The sequence below is a fragment of the Rhinichthys klamathensis genome, unplaced genomic scaffold, assembly GCF_029890125.1.
Source record: "Rhinichthys klamathensis goyatoka isolate OS25496 unplaced genomic scaffold, OSU_Roscu_1.1 h1tg000115l_1, whole genome shotgun sequence".
Classification (NCBI taxonomy): domain Eukaryota; kingdom Metazoa; phylum Chordata; class Actinopteri; order Cypriniformes; family Leuciscidae; genus Rhinichthys; species Rhinichthys klamathensis.
This window is the reverse complement of record NW_026606652.1, coordinates 3,228,176-3,246,309: the sequence shown is the minus strand read 5'-3', so window position 1 is coordinate 3,246,309 and position 18,134 is coordinate 3,228,176. Positions and strand designations below refer to the sequence as shown.

Genomic DNA, 18,134 nt, shown 5'->3' with positions numbered 1-18,134 from the left:
TGCTTTGTTTATCTTTAGATCTTTCTTTCGTTCTACTTTCTTCTCCAAGACTCCAATCATCACAGAAGAATAAAAGGGAAGGAAGTTGTCAGTCACTGATCACATGGTGCACAGACTCTCCTTCTGTCAGATGAAGCATTTCCTCTGCTTTTCCCACCACATCAGATCACAGCGGAAAGAGTTCCTCACAGCCACTCAGAGAAGCTCCAGCCCATGAAGTACAATCTGCTGCTTTAGCAAGGCATGGTTTCATTTTTGAAAGGTATTATTGCCAAAAAAATTTGTACAAAAACTTCAAGAGACAAGTCCACCAATTGAATTCATGGGCCCCAGGATTGTTTTTATGGATGGTCCCATCCCAAATATTTGTGGAAAGATGTGTTTTGCAGGCCTCTTTCATCACAATTCCCAAGACACATTCCTGATTGTCCTCCCCTGACGGTCCAGAGGTCCTGAGAATAGTCACACAGATATCGGTTCTGGTCATATATGAGGAATGTTTGAACACTTCAATCTGGATGAGAGATTGGAGATTGACATAAGGTCTGGACTAATTCAGTAGTCTGTAGAGCTAATAACTGGAGACTTGAGCCAAGTAGGGACACCGATGACTTGAGACACCAATGTCTGATGTCAAAGAAAGTTTTCCACACAAGATCCAGCTAGCGAGAAAGACAATATTGTCTGTTAATTGTCTCAACGGAAAATGTAGCCTTTTACCATCTGAACTGAACTGTAAACGGTTTTGTTTTCATTTTGAGAGTGTAAACATGGTATAGTTAAAACTTGAATCTATTAAATCTAAGAAGACACTGTGCCTTGGATTTTTCGATGAAAGCCAAAAAAAAAACAGCAAACAAATAAAAATATCTTAAACTTGATCATGGTAAATTAGGTTGGCAAAAAAGCGTTCAGCTATTCCTTTTTTACTGTATCAAGTGCTGCCAGAACAAACAAGCTTTGTACCATCAACTCACTTACTCCAAGAAACTTAAAGCAGCTCGTATTGTTTTCTTCTCTCTCTCTCTCTCTTTCATAAGTTAAACATAATGTTTAAGTCTCCAGCCTTATATACACTACTGCACTAATTGAACTATGGTGTTAGCCAACTCAAATATCATTAAGAGAACAGATGATTAAAAGAAAGTACTTGTTAGCTGGCAAATGTATAACCATCTGGATGCAATACTTGGAGGAAAATGTAGAAACCCTTCCCTTTATAAGCATTGAGATTATGTTAATATACGTGTTTCTAAATATTATTTTTATAAAAAAAAAACAGTTCTGATACTTTTGCAGAAAGTCTTTGGTAGCCAGATATTGAACATCAGAGAGTGGTGAAATTAAGTGATATTACTTCAATTGTTTCCAGATGTAAAGGTCAACCTCAACCCATTTAAAAAATGTAGAAATGATTAGAAATGTTAGCACAGCTACTCATGAAATAAATACATGGACATGAAATATTGATTTTGGTTGAAATTATTTTAAAATTTTAGCTGTATTATCCTATATTATCCATTTGTAGGAAACAAGAGAGACTCAATCTCATGAGAAAACGTAACTATGTTACGAGGTGGCAATTTCGTATGAATTTGTATGGTAACATGCGATTATTATAATAAGTGAACACTAAAAAAAATCCCGTTGTTTTTACGGAAAAAAACTGGCAGCTGTGGTTACCAGAACTTTACCGTCAAAAATACGGTATTAACGTTTTTGGTTTTACAGACTTAACTTAAAATTTACAGTAATAAACCGTAATTCATTATCTGATATAATGATAATTTACCAACCTTTTGAAGTATTAATATCTGTACCATTTGTACCATTGTAATACACTGACAACCAACAATCATCACAGCAGTGATGAGAGTCACATGATAAATCAAAGCTCATCACAAGTAATCTACCACAATGAAATTAATACCATTGTATTGAAGCTGCACAGAGTGTTATTCACACAAACATTAAACACCATCATGGTAACACACATGACATTTTAAAAATGCAATAAACATTAATTTAACTACATTAAATGTAACATAAAACCCTAATGTACATAACTGATTAGAAAATAACTAAGAAAACTAAGAAGAAACATTGTTATTTCCACAAAAATAAATCAAATGTGAAGTGTCATGCAGGGAATTGTGGGAATGTCAATTTACGGGTTTTCACTGTAAATTATACAATGAGTTGTTCTTTTCACTTTCAAAAACTGTAAATTTAACGGTATTTTACAGTACTTTACATTAAATGTACCGTTAGATCGCAGTTATTTACTGTATATAGTAAGGAAACTTTCTGTTAACCAATTAACAGTTTTGCACTGTAGCATTTTGACAGTCTTTTACCGTTAAAATCACAATCATTTTTTACAGTGAAGTTCACAACGTAATTTCGGGAGGAGTGAACACATTTCAATGAACTGCCGGAGCATATAAGCAGCCGCTCACCTTGCTCCGGCATCAGCTGTTTTGGCATCCCTCCACCTCCCCAACTCCACCAACATAATTTAAACATCTTGCTACCATACTCATCATCCAAGCATTAGTCCCACTGGGGGGTATAAGCTCGAGTTGAAGCTGCTTCCTCGAGCCCTTTCATTGTGGACAGCAAGCCAAATACGCTTAACCTTATTAGCTTAAAGATTATATGGGCACAGGAACTCGTGAAACATAAGTATGAAGGTCCACCCCTAACCCAGGGGTGTAATTTATGGGGGGGTTGGGGGGGAGATAACCCCCCCAATATTTATACCATGATCACATGAAAAATATGCAGAACAATTTTTTTTTAACCATATTAAACATTACAACCCCCCCAATGTTCAAACCAAATCTACGCCCTTGCCCTAACCCCATCCCTAAACCTAACCGTCAGTGGCGTAAGCAGATCGTACAAAACAAATGAGATACAAATTCACACAAAATAGTTGTGAATTACCGTAAGATGTTGATTTAAACTAATTTGTACCATTTTAGATGTTATTATTGTGTCAGGGTTACACATTTATTAAGTCTTGTTTTTTTTTCATCACTTAAAAAGCACTGTCATTCTTTAAGTCAGTAAAATTACGTATTTTAGACAATTGTGTTCCCGACAGCCTTGGAGCACATGAATGGCAAACAAGTCTATAATGCTGATATATTAAGAACAATCATCCGAGCAAAGACAATTATTTCAGCACCAATAAATGCCATATCACTGAACAAAGAAACAGCAAGAGTGAAATCCATCACAATACACTACATAGGAAATAATAACAACAGAATTTGCTTTAGCTCTGACAGGCCAGTGTAGCTTAAAAAGATGTGTGATGTATGAACTTGATCACAGAATGAATTCTACAATTAAATCTGAACTGAAAGGTGGTAAAAGTGTGGATGATACAGTAATATTAATATCGGATATTAGTGTCAATTAATCAGTTAATTAAGCAGCTCTCTCTCTCTCTCTCTCTCTCTCTCTCTCTCTCTCTCTCTCTCTCTCTCACACACTGTATTTAAATGGTGTATTTTAGTTGATTTTAGAATGTTAGCAGAGAAGAAACCTACTTATTTGATGTGATACCAAATTGTAAAATGGAGATTACAATTAAAGATATAAGATTACAGTACTGCAATCCACACTTTGAGACACACTCTTCTAGCCGCAATTTAATGCATCAATTGTGATTTTAGCTGTTTAATGAAAGGCTTTTTAATAAGAAACCTATTCAAACCTAATCTTGGATGTTGTTGTGCCTCATAGACTGCTGTCCCTTCTCCACAGTGCACCAATGGGAGTAACAACAATAACCTTGAATTAAACCAAGAATTAACTTCTTGCTGGCATCATTTTTTGATGTTCTAAAAAAAGTCTGTTTTTCAAACTGGGGAGTCATCCGTACTTGACTTCAGTCAGAGGACGTTTATGTAAGCAAATAGTCCCAAGAGGAGTGTTTTCAATTCCACTGCCAATGCTGGTTTACTTGACATGACAGGAAGAGCATCTGTTTAGAATAAATAACACCAAACAGTGCTCAAAGCCTCACATAGCATGTGGATGTCCATGTTATCTGTTCTGTGTTCTATCGATCTTTCTTTGCATTCTAATTTGAAACCAGACAATAAGATGTAATACATTTATTTGCAGATTTAATATATGGTATAATTTTAGTTGCACATTTTTAAAGTCCATTATTTTGTTATTGATCTATTGACATATTTACCATTAATAGATTAGGCATTTTTAAAGACTATAATGGCTTGAGTGACAACACTTAAAATACAGTGAGTAGCAACATAAATGTTTTAGATAATTCACTGATTAAACACACTCTGTAAAATGACATATGCTTCGTAAAAGGTATGTACAGTACTATTTTCTCTTTAAAGTACATAGGCTACTGCATGCCCTATAGTTCCACAAGCAGATATAATTTTATATTATATATTTTTGTTAAACATTATTATACCTATTGTAATTAAAGTAACCTTTACGTTAAACAAATACTCAAAAAAAGATTCATTTTCTGTGTAAAAACTGTTGTCCTTGTTTCTTTTTCTGTTTGATGCAACGCAGTTGATGACTGTGCCGCAGGGGGGCGCTGCTGTAGTCATACGGTCACATGTGTCACTGAACCAGGAAGTATTTTGGTGTGACGAGAGCACATGCGCCGCTCATCATCACATCACATCACAATCATGCAGCAGACAGACATACAACTACAGTCATAATTTAGTGCAATCTGTATGTGTATGTTGTTATCAGTAGAGACGCTGAACAATGCGTACTGTGGCGCTGTTCTGCCGTCATGCACCTGAAGTCTTCATGCGAGTGAGTTTTGCAGTCTTCATTCTTTCATTCTGTTTTGTAGGACTGAAATTGGCAGTAGTTGATGTACTGTAAGTAGGGCTGTAGTCAACCAAAGAAATCCTTAGTCGACCAAAGTCCTGTCCTGCGCAACGATTAGTCGACTAAAAAAATACAAAAAAATACAAAAAAAGACGCGACGTTTTGATTGAACATTTAACAATTGTCATAGAACATGTATAAAACAACAACGAAAAAACATCAAAAATACATAAAACTATGATAATAATACAATTCTTTGAAAATTAAGTGATTTTTTTTAACTGCAAAGTGAGGAGCACTGTCCTAGGTCTATAGTAACAGTCACAATCGCGCACCTGACCACACCACACGCTACACAAAATATAACTGCTATCTGCCACAATGAAAAATCCTAACAAAAGCTCTCGTTTACAGGCTGTATAATATATTCTTCTTTACTTGTCTTTCAAAGCTATGGGTTAACTTTTGTCCAGCCGATCAGGGAGTTTTAAAACAAACACAAAAAAAACCCCAAAGAGCCTAAAAAACAATCCTAATAATAATAGGCTGTATTGTAGGACCGCATATAGGTTTATTTTCGTTTTGTTACATTATTTAGGCTATTTTCAAATGCGTCAAGTGTACAAATAAAAACAAAAACATATCAAGAAAACACAATCTATTGAGTCAGCATGATAAAGCCGTTAAAGGGACTGCTCACGTCTTTTGCGCGCTCAAGTTCGATTTCAAATGTAGGCGCGCGGTGCGCGCTCATGATGGAAGCAACGCGGTCGCGGTGCGACGCGCTCTTTTTTTTCCAAGTGCGTCCACGCCGCATCGAGATAAAAACATAGTGTATAAAAACATAAAAACCGAAACAAGTAGCGTTCTAACTGAATGAATACAGCTAAACTACCTATATCCCTTACTGAGCGCGAAGCAGCAGCGCAGCCACAGGTGCGAACCGAGTGTTCTATGTGTGTGCGCTAAACTGTGGCGCTGTTACAAAATAGCCTAAATTAAAGCATTTAAAGTTGGGGATAAACCATAGGCTAATTATATTTAGAATACAGTAATATATAACTGCTTATAAAGGAATAAATATCAAGGAGTAAATCATTGAAAATTTCTTTCTATTGGTAAAAAAAAAAGAAAAAAAATGCAACTGGTCGACCAAAAAGAATGTCAGTCGACCAAGACGGCATCGACCGATTAGTCGACTAAACGACTAAAGTTGACAGCCCTAACTGTAAGTTATATAAAAAGATTCTTAGCTGAGTGAATGTAATATACATTTTTTAGCATACTGAAGTTATTTCGTTTGTGTTCCTCGAGGCATGTTTCTTATATGACAATGACTTAAAGACAAAGTAATAGACTTCAGATGAAGAAAATGTGAAGGGATGCATTAAATTAGTCAATGTTGTCATTGTCAATGTGTATGTCATTATTACTAACTTAACTTAACTGAATTAGATATAGATATAATGTAATAGCCAATATTACTTTATGTATACGTTGAATTCTGAAGGTATGATATCTCACTCTCTTTTCTTTCAGGACTTGAAGAATTGTATTGGAATTCTGAGTGAATGATGGGTCAAAATGCAAGCTCCATTAATTACGGGTCATGGAAAAACTAGAAAACTCGACAGATTGCAAGGGGACTGTGTCTCCACTAAACAATTCAGGGTCTGCACTCAACAGCACTGTCTCCCGTCATGAAGCTTTGGGGTTTGTGCTGGTGCATGCAGGTGAATTTAGACTGCGATTCAAGACATGTCTGCATAAACATGCTTCTGCGCAAATTTAGATGTTACATGTGCAATGAGTAATTGTGAAGATTCCCTAAAAGGAATAGGTCCCTGAAATTTTTTACATTGTCATTATTTTCTCACCCTTATGTCTTTCCAAACTAGTATGTTGTTATATTTGTCCATGGAAAACAAAAGGAAAGGTTTAAAGAAATGTCAATTTAATAACACTTCATAATGGTTAGTCTGTCAAACTTCAAAAGGAGCCAAAAAACACTGTATAAGCACAATGAAAGAAGTCAATATGACTGTATTCCACTTCTTCTCAAGACATACAAAAGCTTAACAGGCTATTATTTGAAGTTATTACTTACTGATAATTTAAGCTGTGCTCTCAAATGTCATTCTCCATTCTGCATATTCAAACCAGCATGCCTCTTGAAACAATGGCCAGTGAATGGAATTTGAGAGCTTTGAATATTATCTGTCGATAACAGTTAAATTTAGTATAGCTTCTGAAAACTTGAAATATAAGGACTATGTGTATGCTACTTTTTTGTGGTTTTTTTGTCTTTTCGACAACTTGACAGATTGTCACTATGAACATTGTGTGGAAAAGAATGGAAAAAATAACAAATTGGTTTGGATAGGCATGAAGGTGATTAAATAAGGACATTAAACTTTTTTGGTAAACGGTTTAGTTCACCCAAAAATGAAAAGTTTGTCATTTACTCACCCTCATGTTGTTTCAAACCTGTATGAGTTTCTTTCTTCTGTTGAACACAAAATAAGATATGTTAAAGGATGTTGGTAACCATACAGTTGACTGCAGCCACTGACTTCCATAGTATTTTGTTTTCCTACTATTATGGAAGTCAATGGGACCCATCAACAGTTTGATTACCAACATTCTTTAAAATATCTTCTTTTGTGTTCAACAGAAGAAAGAAAACTCATACAGGTTTGGAACAACATGAGGGTGAGTAAATGATGACACAATTAAATTTTTTTTTTTTTTGGGTGAACTATCCCTTTAATGTTTAGGATCATATAGACTTTTCATGTATGAAACTTACTTTATTCGCAAGACTTCTAAAAAAAAAAAAAAACCTCATGTGTCATATAAGCAACTACAAAATGTTAACAGCTGAAGAACCTCACTTGTAAGAAATGTCTGTCTTATTTTTTGATGATTTTATCTCCACAGGGGCAGGGTATCATTCAGAATCCAAAGCCAAGGAATACAAACATGTGTGCAAGAGAGCTTGCCAGAGAGTGAGTTGCATGTGATTCTTTATTCAAAACTTGATGCCTTAAGGTACTTCTGCATTTCTGCTGTGCCCTGAAACCTTTGGATAGCTCTGCCAGAGGTCACGTCAACAAGATGTCAGTTCAGTGATGTAGTCAACTTTCATTCCCAGCTCAGTTTGCATGATTTCTGATACGTATTGTGTAACATTTTAAACACAAAGATGAATTCCTTCTTGCTTACATTTGCAAAATGTTATTACATTGTCAATATACAAAATCTAAGATATGCTGACCAAATTGTAATAGATGTTTTAGCAGCGAACAGTAATGCATAGGTTGGCAAGTTGCAATGCAATGCTTTTCCCAGTCCAGAGTGCCGTGTAAAGGATGAAAAGAAGGGATCAGGCTTGAGTAAAACACCTGTGCCAGGGAATTTGAGTTATGTGTTGATAACATGACACCAGCAGCGACCCGCGAACTGCTGCCCGGCTTAATATACCATTCCACGCTCTCAGCTTGAAGCTTGTCAAGTGGAAAACACTGCAGCTTTATTTGCTTTTTAAGCTCTTGGTATTGGATTATCACATTTTTAATGTTTTGTCTAGATTATTTCAGTGTGATCTTTTCTGCATAAAGCTCTAGAATCCCGAAGTAGAGCAGAACACTCACTGAGTTGGTTTTAGGCACTGGCAGACATGAGGTTGCTGTCATCAGTTGTGATTTAATGTGTTTCAGGCTGTGGACAGGCTCAGAGCTGGAGGACTGGCACTGGAGGCAGTGACAGCAGCTCTAATAGAGCTAGAGGTGATAGTGGATCACAACAACTCACAAAGAAAATGGATAGGAAAAAATATATAGTAAACATTTCAGATGTTAATGGGATGACAAGCAAGTCAAATTATAAAAAATATATATTGAACTAGCTTTTATTTGTACAATTTCAGTTTTCTTTTTAGCTTTTGTAATTATTACTCATTTTTTGAAAAATATTTCTTTATAGCTTTAATTTATTTTCGTTTTGGTAGTTTTAGTTCTAATTCCAGTTAGTTGCCAAGCCAGCATTTCTAATTTATTTAAGATTTTCATCTAATTATATATTTTATTTCAGCTTTATTTCAATGACCCAAAGCATTTTTTAGTTTTAGTTTACAATAACACTGAAGGGATTCTACTGTTGTTTAAAAAAATGCCAATTGTTTAGCAAAAAGCTTTCAGTATACAAAAAAACCCTATAAAATTGTTTTAAAAGTGTGAATTGTAAAAATGACCTTTATACAATGCATGCCATTGTAAAGACTGTAAGTGTATCCTCATAGTCTCGTATCCATCTGCGTAAAATTCAATATTCCGTCTAGCCTGACTAAGGTCTATGACAGACAGAAAGTCTACACACATTTCCACAAATTTCTTCAGTGTTTTTTGGCACTAACATGCCATTAGCTGACATGTCAGACCACTCAAACAGGGCAGTGCTTTGAAAGTGCCATAGCGTTTTCAGGGACAGAAACCTATGAATGACTTACTTATAGTTGTATCTGCATATTAAGCTGGGATAGGAAAACATCAAATTTAGCATAAACATATTTCAAAACGAAAATGTGACAAATTTAGGGATTTTTCTATGTTTTGTTTCCAGTGGTGGACAAAGTACACAAATCAAGTATTTGAGTAAAAGTACAGATACCCTAATACAATAATACTCCAGCAAACATATTAAGTACTCCTTTTCAATTTTACTTGAGAAAAAGTACTTGATTTTTAATATACTGGAATAATGTAATGTACTTACATTACTCCAGCAATAAAAAGTACTGATTGGTGAATGCCAGCTCAGTCTAACATTTATTATGAATTGTTATAAAGTAGCCAGCACTAGTCAATAAGGTCAATATTATGTTGACAATATGTATTGGTCTGCAAATAATTTTTTTGATTTTTTTATTACCAAAATTTGTCATACAGTGATAACTACTCTGATAATTACTGATAATGCAAGTGTGCAAACAAGTAAAAATAACAAAATCTACCATATTATATAGAAAAATGAGGAAAACTGAATGCGCGTTGACAAATATAAACATACAGTACAAAAACACGTCACATAGGGCAAAATGTGTTAACATTTTAAGAACGCTATGGAAACATACTAGTTTCACATAATTTAAAACTGCTACGACATAGGGGAAGATGCATGGGCATTAATTTGCTTTATTTTTAACGTTATTTTTATTTATTTTACCTAAAACCTACCCCGTTCAGACGGAAAATAGACAAATGTGGACATGTCCACATTCAAGTATTTTATGCTTAAACAGCTCACCCCTTTACAGCAGATATAGTTCACAAACAACTGACAGTCATGACCTAAATAAAGTTTTCATTTACAATAATAAATCCTTGGGAAATGATTAAAAAAAGCCTGCATACTCCATCAATGCTTAACCAGGAGCCATCTTAAGTTGTCACATGATTATATGCACCACATGGTCAACCAAACTGGGGTGTTAACAACCAATTTTCTTTTTTAACAGAATGTATTTTTAACAGAATGTACAGAATGTTTATACATAAAATGAACTTCACTTCAAAATAACGAGGACGACATGTTTTCATGACATGTAGCGTATTAAAAAGTACTATATTATGCATAGGAATGTAGCATTATGGAAGTAAAAGTTTTCCTAAATAAAAATACTCAGATCAAGTATAAATACTTAATAAATGTACTTAAGTACATTAATAAAGTCTAAATATTTTGTTACTGTCCACCACTGCTTGTTTCTTATTATTTTAGAAGAGAAAGAAATGAACTTTGAGGTTGATGTTTATTTTTAGGACTCCCCGTTCACCAATGCGGGTACCGGTTCCAACCTGAACCTCTCGGGTGAGATTGAGTGTGATGCCAGCATCATGGATGGGAAGTCCTTAAACTATGGAGCTGTTGGAGCCTTGAGTGGTGGGTGCTGGTTTGAGCTTTTTGTCATGTGATTAAAGGTGCCATTTGAATTTCAAGCAAATCAAATAAAGGCCAACTTGCAACCTCCTTAGCCCTTTATAGGAAATTGGCTAATTGCATTTTGTGCGTGCAAGAATGCTAAAATGCAAGACTAAAATATGTTTTTTTCATTTGTTTCTTTAGAAAATAAATGTAAATGTTATACATAAATAATTATATATATACGCTACCTCTTTTCACTCGAAACTAATTGAGGCACAAAACAGGACCGATTTGACCCCATCAACCTGTTGCCATGTTGGTTAAAACTAGAAAAACTTGATTTGACGTGCAGTGTCTTGAAATATTCTGCTAATCCACATAGAATATAAAGGAAGTTTATTTAGTGTAACACTGATATTAGTGAAACATTGTGTTATTTTTAATTATATTTTTATATAATATTTTATATTTTTCTTCTTCTTTTTTTTGGGTGCAATGAACTCAACAAAAGTGCTCGAGGAAGCCACATGCAGGTTTCATCTACCATATTTAAAGCCTTGAGCAAAAGTGATACTAATGCTGCTCTTTCTCTCAGGAATCAAGAACCCAGTGCTGGTAGCCAGAAGATTATTAAGTGAAACTCAGAAGGGGAAGCTATCAGCTGGCAGGATCCCTCCCTGGTGAGCCAAGCTCTCTGATGTTGGCTTTCTGGCTATCAACTTAGACATATACACAGACTGACATACTTCATTGATGCCTCAGGGCAAATATTCTGGTGTAAAACAGCAGCATTTCAATCGCAGTATCCACAGAATATACAAACAAGTACTAACTTTGAGCAAGACGAAACATGCTTGGACTAAATGCATTTATCTTGTTGTGACAAATGTAGTTAGTGTATTTTCTTAGCTATAGGAAACAGGTGCCAGTCATAGATTAAGACATATTCTGTAGATCGCAGTGGCCCCAAAATATATTTACTTGTGCCAGATTCCTTTGATAACTAACTATCACACTAAGTTGCGTTTATTTTAAGATAACACAAAAACACTTTTCAAACAAACATTTTCATATTGGCTAGGTTTTAAATTTATAATTAAAATTAAAAAATATATATTATTCAGCAAGGATGCATTAAATTATTTCAAAAGTGACAGTAAAGACATTTATATATGTTACAAAAGCTTTCTATTTCAGATTATTGCTGTTCTTTTGAACTTTCTATTCATCAAAGAATCATGGAAACAAAACCATGTTTTGACAAACTGTTTTCAACATTGATGATAATAATAATAAACTTTCTTGTATAATACATTTCTTGAGCACCAAATCAGCATATTAGAATGATTTCTGAAGGATCATGTGACTGGAGCAATGATGCTGAAAATTCAGCTTTGCCATCACAGGAATAAATTGCATTTTAAGATATATTCAAACAGAAAAGTGATTTTAAAAATATTTGTAAAAATATTTCACAATATTACTGTTTTTGCTGGGGTTTTTTTTTTATCAAATAAATGCAGCCGATTTATCTTCCGATCTAACTTATCTTTTGCTGAGTTCAAAATTAAAACAGGAAATCTCCGGTATAAAAGTAGAACGTTTTGTAGTGTGATGCAATTGCTCCTTTTATGTAAATCACATCTCTACTTTGTCAGTTTCTTAGTGGGCAAAGGAGCAGAACAGTGGGCCATCAGCCATGGGATCCCAGCATGCCCTACAGAGAAGATGACCACCAGTGAGTGTCAGACCACCCACACTCTTCTTTCAGCTGCTTTGACTGCAGTCTTTTTATTAGATTTGTATGTAGTAATAATAATACAGATCAGGACGCATCTTTCTTTGGATTACTGAATATTGTACTGAATATTGTGATTAACAACTTAACCACTCTCATTGGTGAAAGAAGCTAAAAAGTTCACATAGAAATTGACCTTTCGCAGGCCCCTCCCCCAAAACAGCCATTGTCCAATCAAACATCATAGCAACTGTTACTATGTGAGCAGGTCCGTCAAACATTGACTCCAAGCAAGATGCTGAAGCGGTGCGCCCACGGCGTTTGTAAATCGGACACTAGGTGCCCCGAGAGATTGTCTGGAGGAGTTGTGTTCTTTCCGTTTCCAAAGCCGAAAACACAACGTGAGCGGTGCCTACAATGGATAAAACAGTGTGGACGGCCCCACTCCCAGTTAAATGTGTCGAACATGGTTAACTCGCGTGCAGCGTGCGTGAGACTGAGACACTGAGATCAGTCAAAGAAACATGGAGAAAGCAGATCAAGAGGATCCACAAAGGAATTACGTTTTCTAAAGGGTTGTTGTTAACATGATATTTTTGGGGGAAATGAGCAGCAGTCAACTAGCAGTGCAGCACCGTAGCTACAGTTTAGAGGAGTGCACGCTCGCAACGCGGAAAGCATGAAGCTTACTTGACAACATCAGTTCATATGTCAATATCGTAACGAATAGAAATAACCTTAAATAATGTATGGTTATCTGCATCTTTCCGTCTCTTATGTATAGTTACTTTTTTAGCACGAAAATCGCATTTAGCATGACACGCAAGCGGTTGCCATGGTAATGAACAACCTGCTTGTTAGAGCGAATGTATAATCCTGTATCTGAGGCAAAATACTAAATATGCAGCGCGAGTTATATATGTCTAACTCCAAACATTAGCCACTGAACCACCTTATAAAATCTTCTTCAAGGCTGTGCTGGTTGCATTTGAGGTACAGGTCATGGGGTTTCTCAGATTTCGCTTGAGACCGGTAAACATTAGCCTCGATAGTAGTCGTGTCTCCTTCATTGCGTATTTTTATATTTTTTATGTATCCCTCCACTGCATACTGTAACCCCCTTTGCCTCGATCTGGAGGATATCGCTGAGGTATTGCTCCAAAAAAGGTCACTGACACGCACGGGTATACCTCTTCCCGTCATGGCAATCTGTCGCGCTGGTCGTGTTTGACCATTTGTTTGACGGCCGTAGTAACAATAACTAGGGGGCGTGGCTTTTGCGAACGCTCAATTGGAAAGTGATTTTAAATAATATTTTTTTACATAATTAGGGGAAAACAGGAGGTAAAAATGTTAAAATGCTCATATATTTTCAGTAAAGAAGCACAGAGAGGCTGTTTTTAAATGAAATGAAAGGTCTTATGTAAGCAACAAGATTACCTCCTCTCTCTTTGGATCTGTAAGGTGTGACTGGCATCCAGATAACTTTAATAGAAGTGTTTGCGGTTTTATTCTCTCATATAATGCAGTGAGGTTTTGTTTGAGGCCTGCGGTGGAGTTTTAACCCGTTACACAACACTTTCACAATGACTATTATTTGCGCTTTCTCTGTTGCTGTAACCAGTATTGTTCTCAATAATTAATTCTATTAATACATTATTATACAAGAAATTTGTTTATACCATGGAGTTTGTTTTTTATGCTAGTGAGACATTTGCTAGTGTGTAAGACTTCCTGCTAGTTTCACATAATGCTAAAAATGAAAGCGAAGGGTGCTTGACATTGCTATTTTTATACAAATGCCTACTATAAAATAAAATGTTATTGTTGTAATGTATTTCCAGATATTGACTGAAACTGTGGACAGTGATTACATAGAACAGAATCTCCTAATTATCGGCCGTTGAATCTGTTAAATCTGATTCTGTTGCATAGAACTGAATAATATTGATATTTAATCATAAGATATTTTCTGTCCAATTTTAGTTTTACTTTCAATAAAAGTGTGGTTATTTTATTTTATTGGCTTGTATTTTTTAAGTCCAGTATCATTAAAATGATTGAATTTTATATAAAAAGTCAATTATACAAAAAAAGCTGATTTAAAATAAATAATAAAAAAAAAGCTGTTTTGGTTTTCGGCCAAGTGCATCCAGAAATTTTCGGTTTCAGTCAACTGTTTTTGCGCAATAATGTAGAATAATTTGTTGTATGTCGAATGTTTAAGACGTTTTTGTTTTATAATCCCCAGCATTTATATAGTTTTTATTATTCATTTAGGGAATTAGGTGTGATTAAGTTACCTTTGAAGTCGCAGAATTGTATTGATATTCCTGAAACATTCTGTTTAGGAGTTTTTCTAAACCCCTAAACTTTTACACTTCTGCACTTAAACCCGAAACTTTTAATTTTATACTATCTATTTTGTTTTTCATTTTATACTTATACTTAAAGTATTTCGTAGACTTATACTTAAAGTATAAGATTAAAGTTTAAATAGTTTACCATTGACGTAATTGTTCATTATACAATTGTTACTGGCAGCAATAGTATAATCGTAAAATGTGCATGCTCACGTGCAATTCGTCTTCTCTCAGACTCTAGTTTGGATGCTGAATTGTGATTGTTTATATTCATTGTATAAATTTAACCATTTAGCTACATGTTGATTATTGAGTGAAACCGACCGCAAACACCTCCCACTGAAGTGGCTCTGATGCAGCATTTTATTTCAGCAGTGCCTTGAAAGCACTTGTATTTCTTTCAGGGAATCCAGTTCTTGTATAGTCCTTTAACTGAATTCCCACAGGTTACAGTTTTAATGAAGTATACTATATGTGTAATCTGTTATATGTTGATGTTTTTACCAAAACCACTGCCTTTTATCTCGGTTGTAAGTCTTGACAGTTGCACGTAATCATTTCATTGAATAATGACTGGCAAGACGACATGTGATCTCATCTGTTGGAGTATTTTTAAGCCATTGACTCAGTGTTATTTTTACCAGCCCTAATTGCATTCCATCCAATTCAGAAAAATGGCTTAATTGTGCCCATTTCATTGATTCATTTGCTTTGATTAAGAGATTTTCACAGGAGTGGAATGCAGTATTTGGTAAACATCGGCTTCTATACTTTAATAGAGGGCCCCATGCCGACTCCCAGTGTGTGTCAGACAGCGATAGAGTGTGTGTTGTCAGTGTTGGAAATGATCTGATGCCAAAACCATGACCTCATTCCAACACATGTCCCATTATTTAGGGAGACTTTGAGGATTTCAACCACATTTCCACCAATAGACTGATTTATTATGAGAGTAAAGGCTCCCCCGCCAAACACACACCCTTGCTGCAATATATAATCATGAATAATAATACTAATAATCTAAGCAATAAGGCCACAGGAGCAAAACATTTGTCAGCATTTCGTAGATTTCATGACTTAAAACACAGACAAAAGTTTTTTTGGATTGGAAGTCAAAGCAGTGGAGTAAAATCTATTATTGACTGTCATGCCTTTTTCAACACTCAACAGAGTTCAGTTTGTCAGGCTACAAGAGGAACAAGAGGAAGATGGAGCTGGCAGAGCAGGTTGAGACAAAGAGGAGAAGACAATCTTGTGGACACGTGAGTGAACGTGCAAAATGATTGAGTCACCTCTCTCAATTTTGTGCTTATGTTATACATGCAATGACATCCCATCCAACCAGGGTCTAAACTTAATACATGCTCAACACCAAACTATTTATAAAATTAATAATAATAAATAATATTACAGTTGTAATTGAAATTATTCAACCCCCATTGCAAATCAGGTTTATTGGCAAAATTTACAGACTTTCAGTGGTGGTGGCTCTGTGATGCTTTGGGGCTGCTTTGCATCCTCTGGCACTGGAAACCTGCAGCATGTGGAAGGCAAGATTGATTCATTTCTGTATATCAGGAAAGAATATGTCGTGCCTACACTGAGGAAGCTGAAGCTTGGGCGTCGTTGGACCTTCCAACAGGACAAGGATCCCAAGCATACCTTAAATTCCATCAAGGCTTGGTTGCAGAAGAAGTCCTGGAAGATTCTACAGTGGCCATCACAGTCACCTGACTTGAACCCCATAGAAAATCTCTGGTGGGAATTTGAAGAAGGCGGTTGCAGCACGCAAACCCACGAATATTACTGAACTGAAGACCATTGCTCATTATGAATGGGCTAAGATTCCTCAGAAACACTGCCAGAAACTGGTGTCTCATTATACATCTCGTTTGCAGCAGGTCATAACAGCAAAATTATGTTCTACTAAGTACTGAAGATGCATGCCATGAAGGAGTTGAATAATTTTGAGACTGCAGAAGTCTTAAAGGTGACCTATAATTCAAAATTGAATTTACCTTGGTATAGTCAAATAACAAGAGTTCAGTGCATGGACATGACATAGAGTGAATCTCAAACTGGACTGTTTTCGCGTTCTCATTTAATTCACGTTTATGAAAAACACCCCTGAAAAACGGTCGGTTCTCCACACAATACCGACTGTGACGCAATAGTCGGGATCATTAATATGTACGCCTCCAAATATTTGCATAATGCCAGCCCTCAATGCCAGGCGGAACTGCGCAGCCGAAGCATGGCAGTTGCTCAGTGTGGGTGTACACATGAACACAAAAGTATTTTTTAGTTCCTTCATCTGAGCCTCTGAAGAAACAATAGGTTAATTTTATTTTCTCTGGAAATTTCCAAACATTTCACCGAGTGTTTCCTCAACTTGGGCCAATACAGAGCTGGCCTCGGATCGAGCTACCAAGCAACACTTTCTGATGTGTAATTGTTCAAGTTCAGACAGGTAATCTTTCTCTCAAAATCGTTCAATACTGTTTATGCATCAGTAAGTCAAGCCAGTGACTAAAATATCAGCTTCACATCGTTTCTTTTAGTAGGATGAAAATAATCGTATTTAAATTGTGAACAAATTATATACAAAGCGATCAAAGAACAATCTTTCCACACAGCGCGAGTTTATCTGGACACTTGCCAAACTCGTTATGAAATCAATGACGCACGTTACTGCACAACGAAGCTCTTACTGTATTTACATCATCGTGTTTGCATTGGTGAAAGCCTTAGAGAGAGTGCAGAAACTGCTTTGCAATGATAAGATCTTCATTCTCGCGATCAACACTGTCATCTGCTCAATGCTCATCACGGCAACTTTTTATGTGATGGGAATAGATCTAAATACTTTAAAAACATCTCACGATTCGTTAATCTCGATAGCTGTTATAGTAAAAACGTATAATAGCAGTAGTAAAAGTATTCGGGAGAGAGTTTCACATGTAATGCGTTGCTATTTCATATGCAAGCATGTCAGCCAATCACAGCAGTGGCCGCGGTTACACTGAATCCCACAGCAGACACGCCCCTTCAAACAGAGTGTTCAAATCAGAGGCTAAAAGCAGGCTAGGAAAAATGCCATTTATTTCTAAATTATGATTATTTTTTATCTAAAAAACATACTAACATTATAAGGGTAACCCAGGAAACATTATAAAATAATAAAAAAAAACATTCTAGGGCACCTTTAAGTTTCAGTTTCAGTTGACTTTGGGGAAACCACTTGACATATTTGTCGTGTTGAGCCATTT

At 35.7% G+C, this 18,134-nt stretch overlaps 1 protein-coding gene across 2 annotated transcripts in view; it reads left to right on the top strand.

The window, feature by feature from the left end:
* Nucleotides 1–4,647: 4,647 nt before the first annotated feature.
* The window catches only part of tasp1 (taspase, threonine aspartase, 1), a 40,630-nt gene continuing 27,143 nt past the window's right edge, over nt 4,648–18,134 (top strand). Inside the window, exons 1-8 of one of the 2 annotated variants that reach the window (XM_056255019.1) lie at nt 4,648–4,824; nt 6,382–6,575; nt 7,783–7,850; nt 8,562–8,630; nt 10,662–10,782; nt 11,360–11,444; nt 12,423–12,502; nt 16,036–16,127. In XM_056255019.1, the coding sequence (XP_056110994.1) occupies nt 6,452–6,575; nt 7,783–7,850; nt 8,562–8,630; nt 10,662–10,782; nt 11,360–11,444; nt 12,423–12,502; nt 16,036–16,127 (639 nt within the window). In that variant the 5' untranslated portion in view covers nt 4,648–4,824; nt 6,382–6,451. The remainder of the gene's footprint in view (nt 4,825–6,381; nt 6,576–7,782; nt 7,851–8,561; nt 8,631–10,661; nt 10,783–11,359; nt 11,445–12,422; nt 12,503–16,035; nt 16,128–18,134) is intronic. The other variant, XM_056255020.1, reaches the window with a different exon arrangement.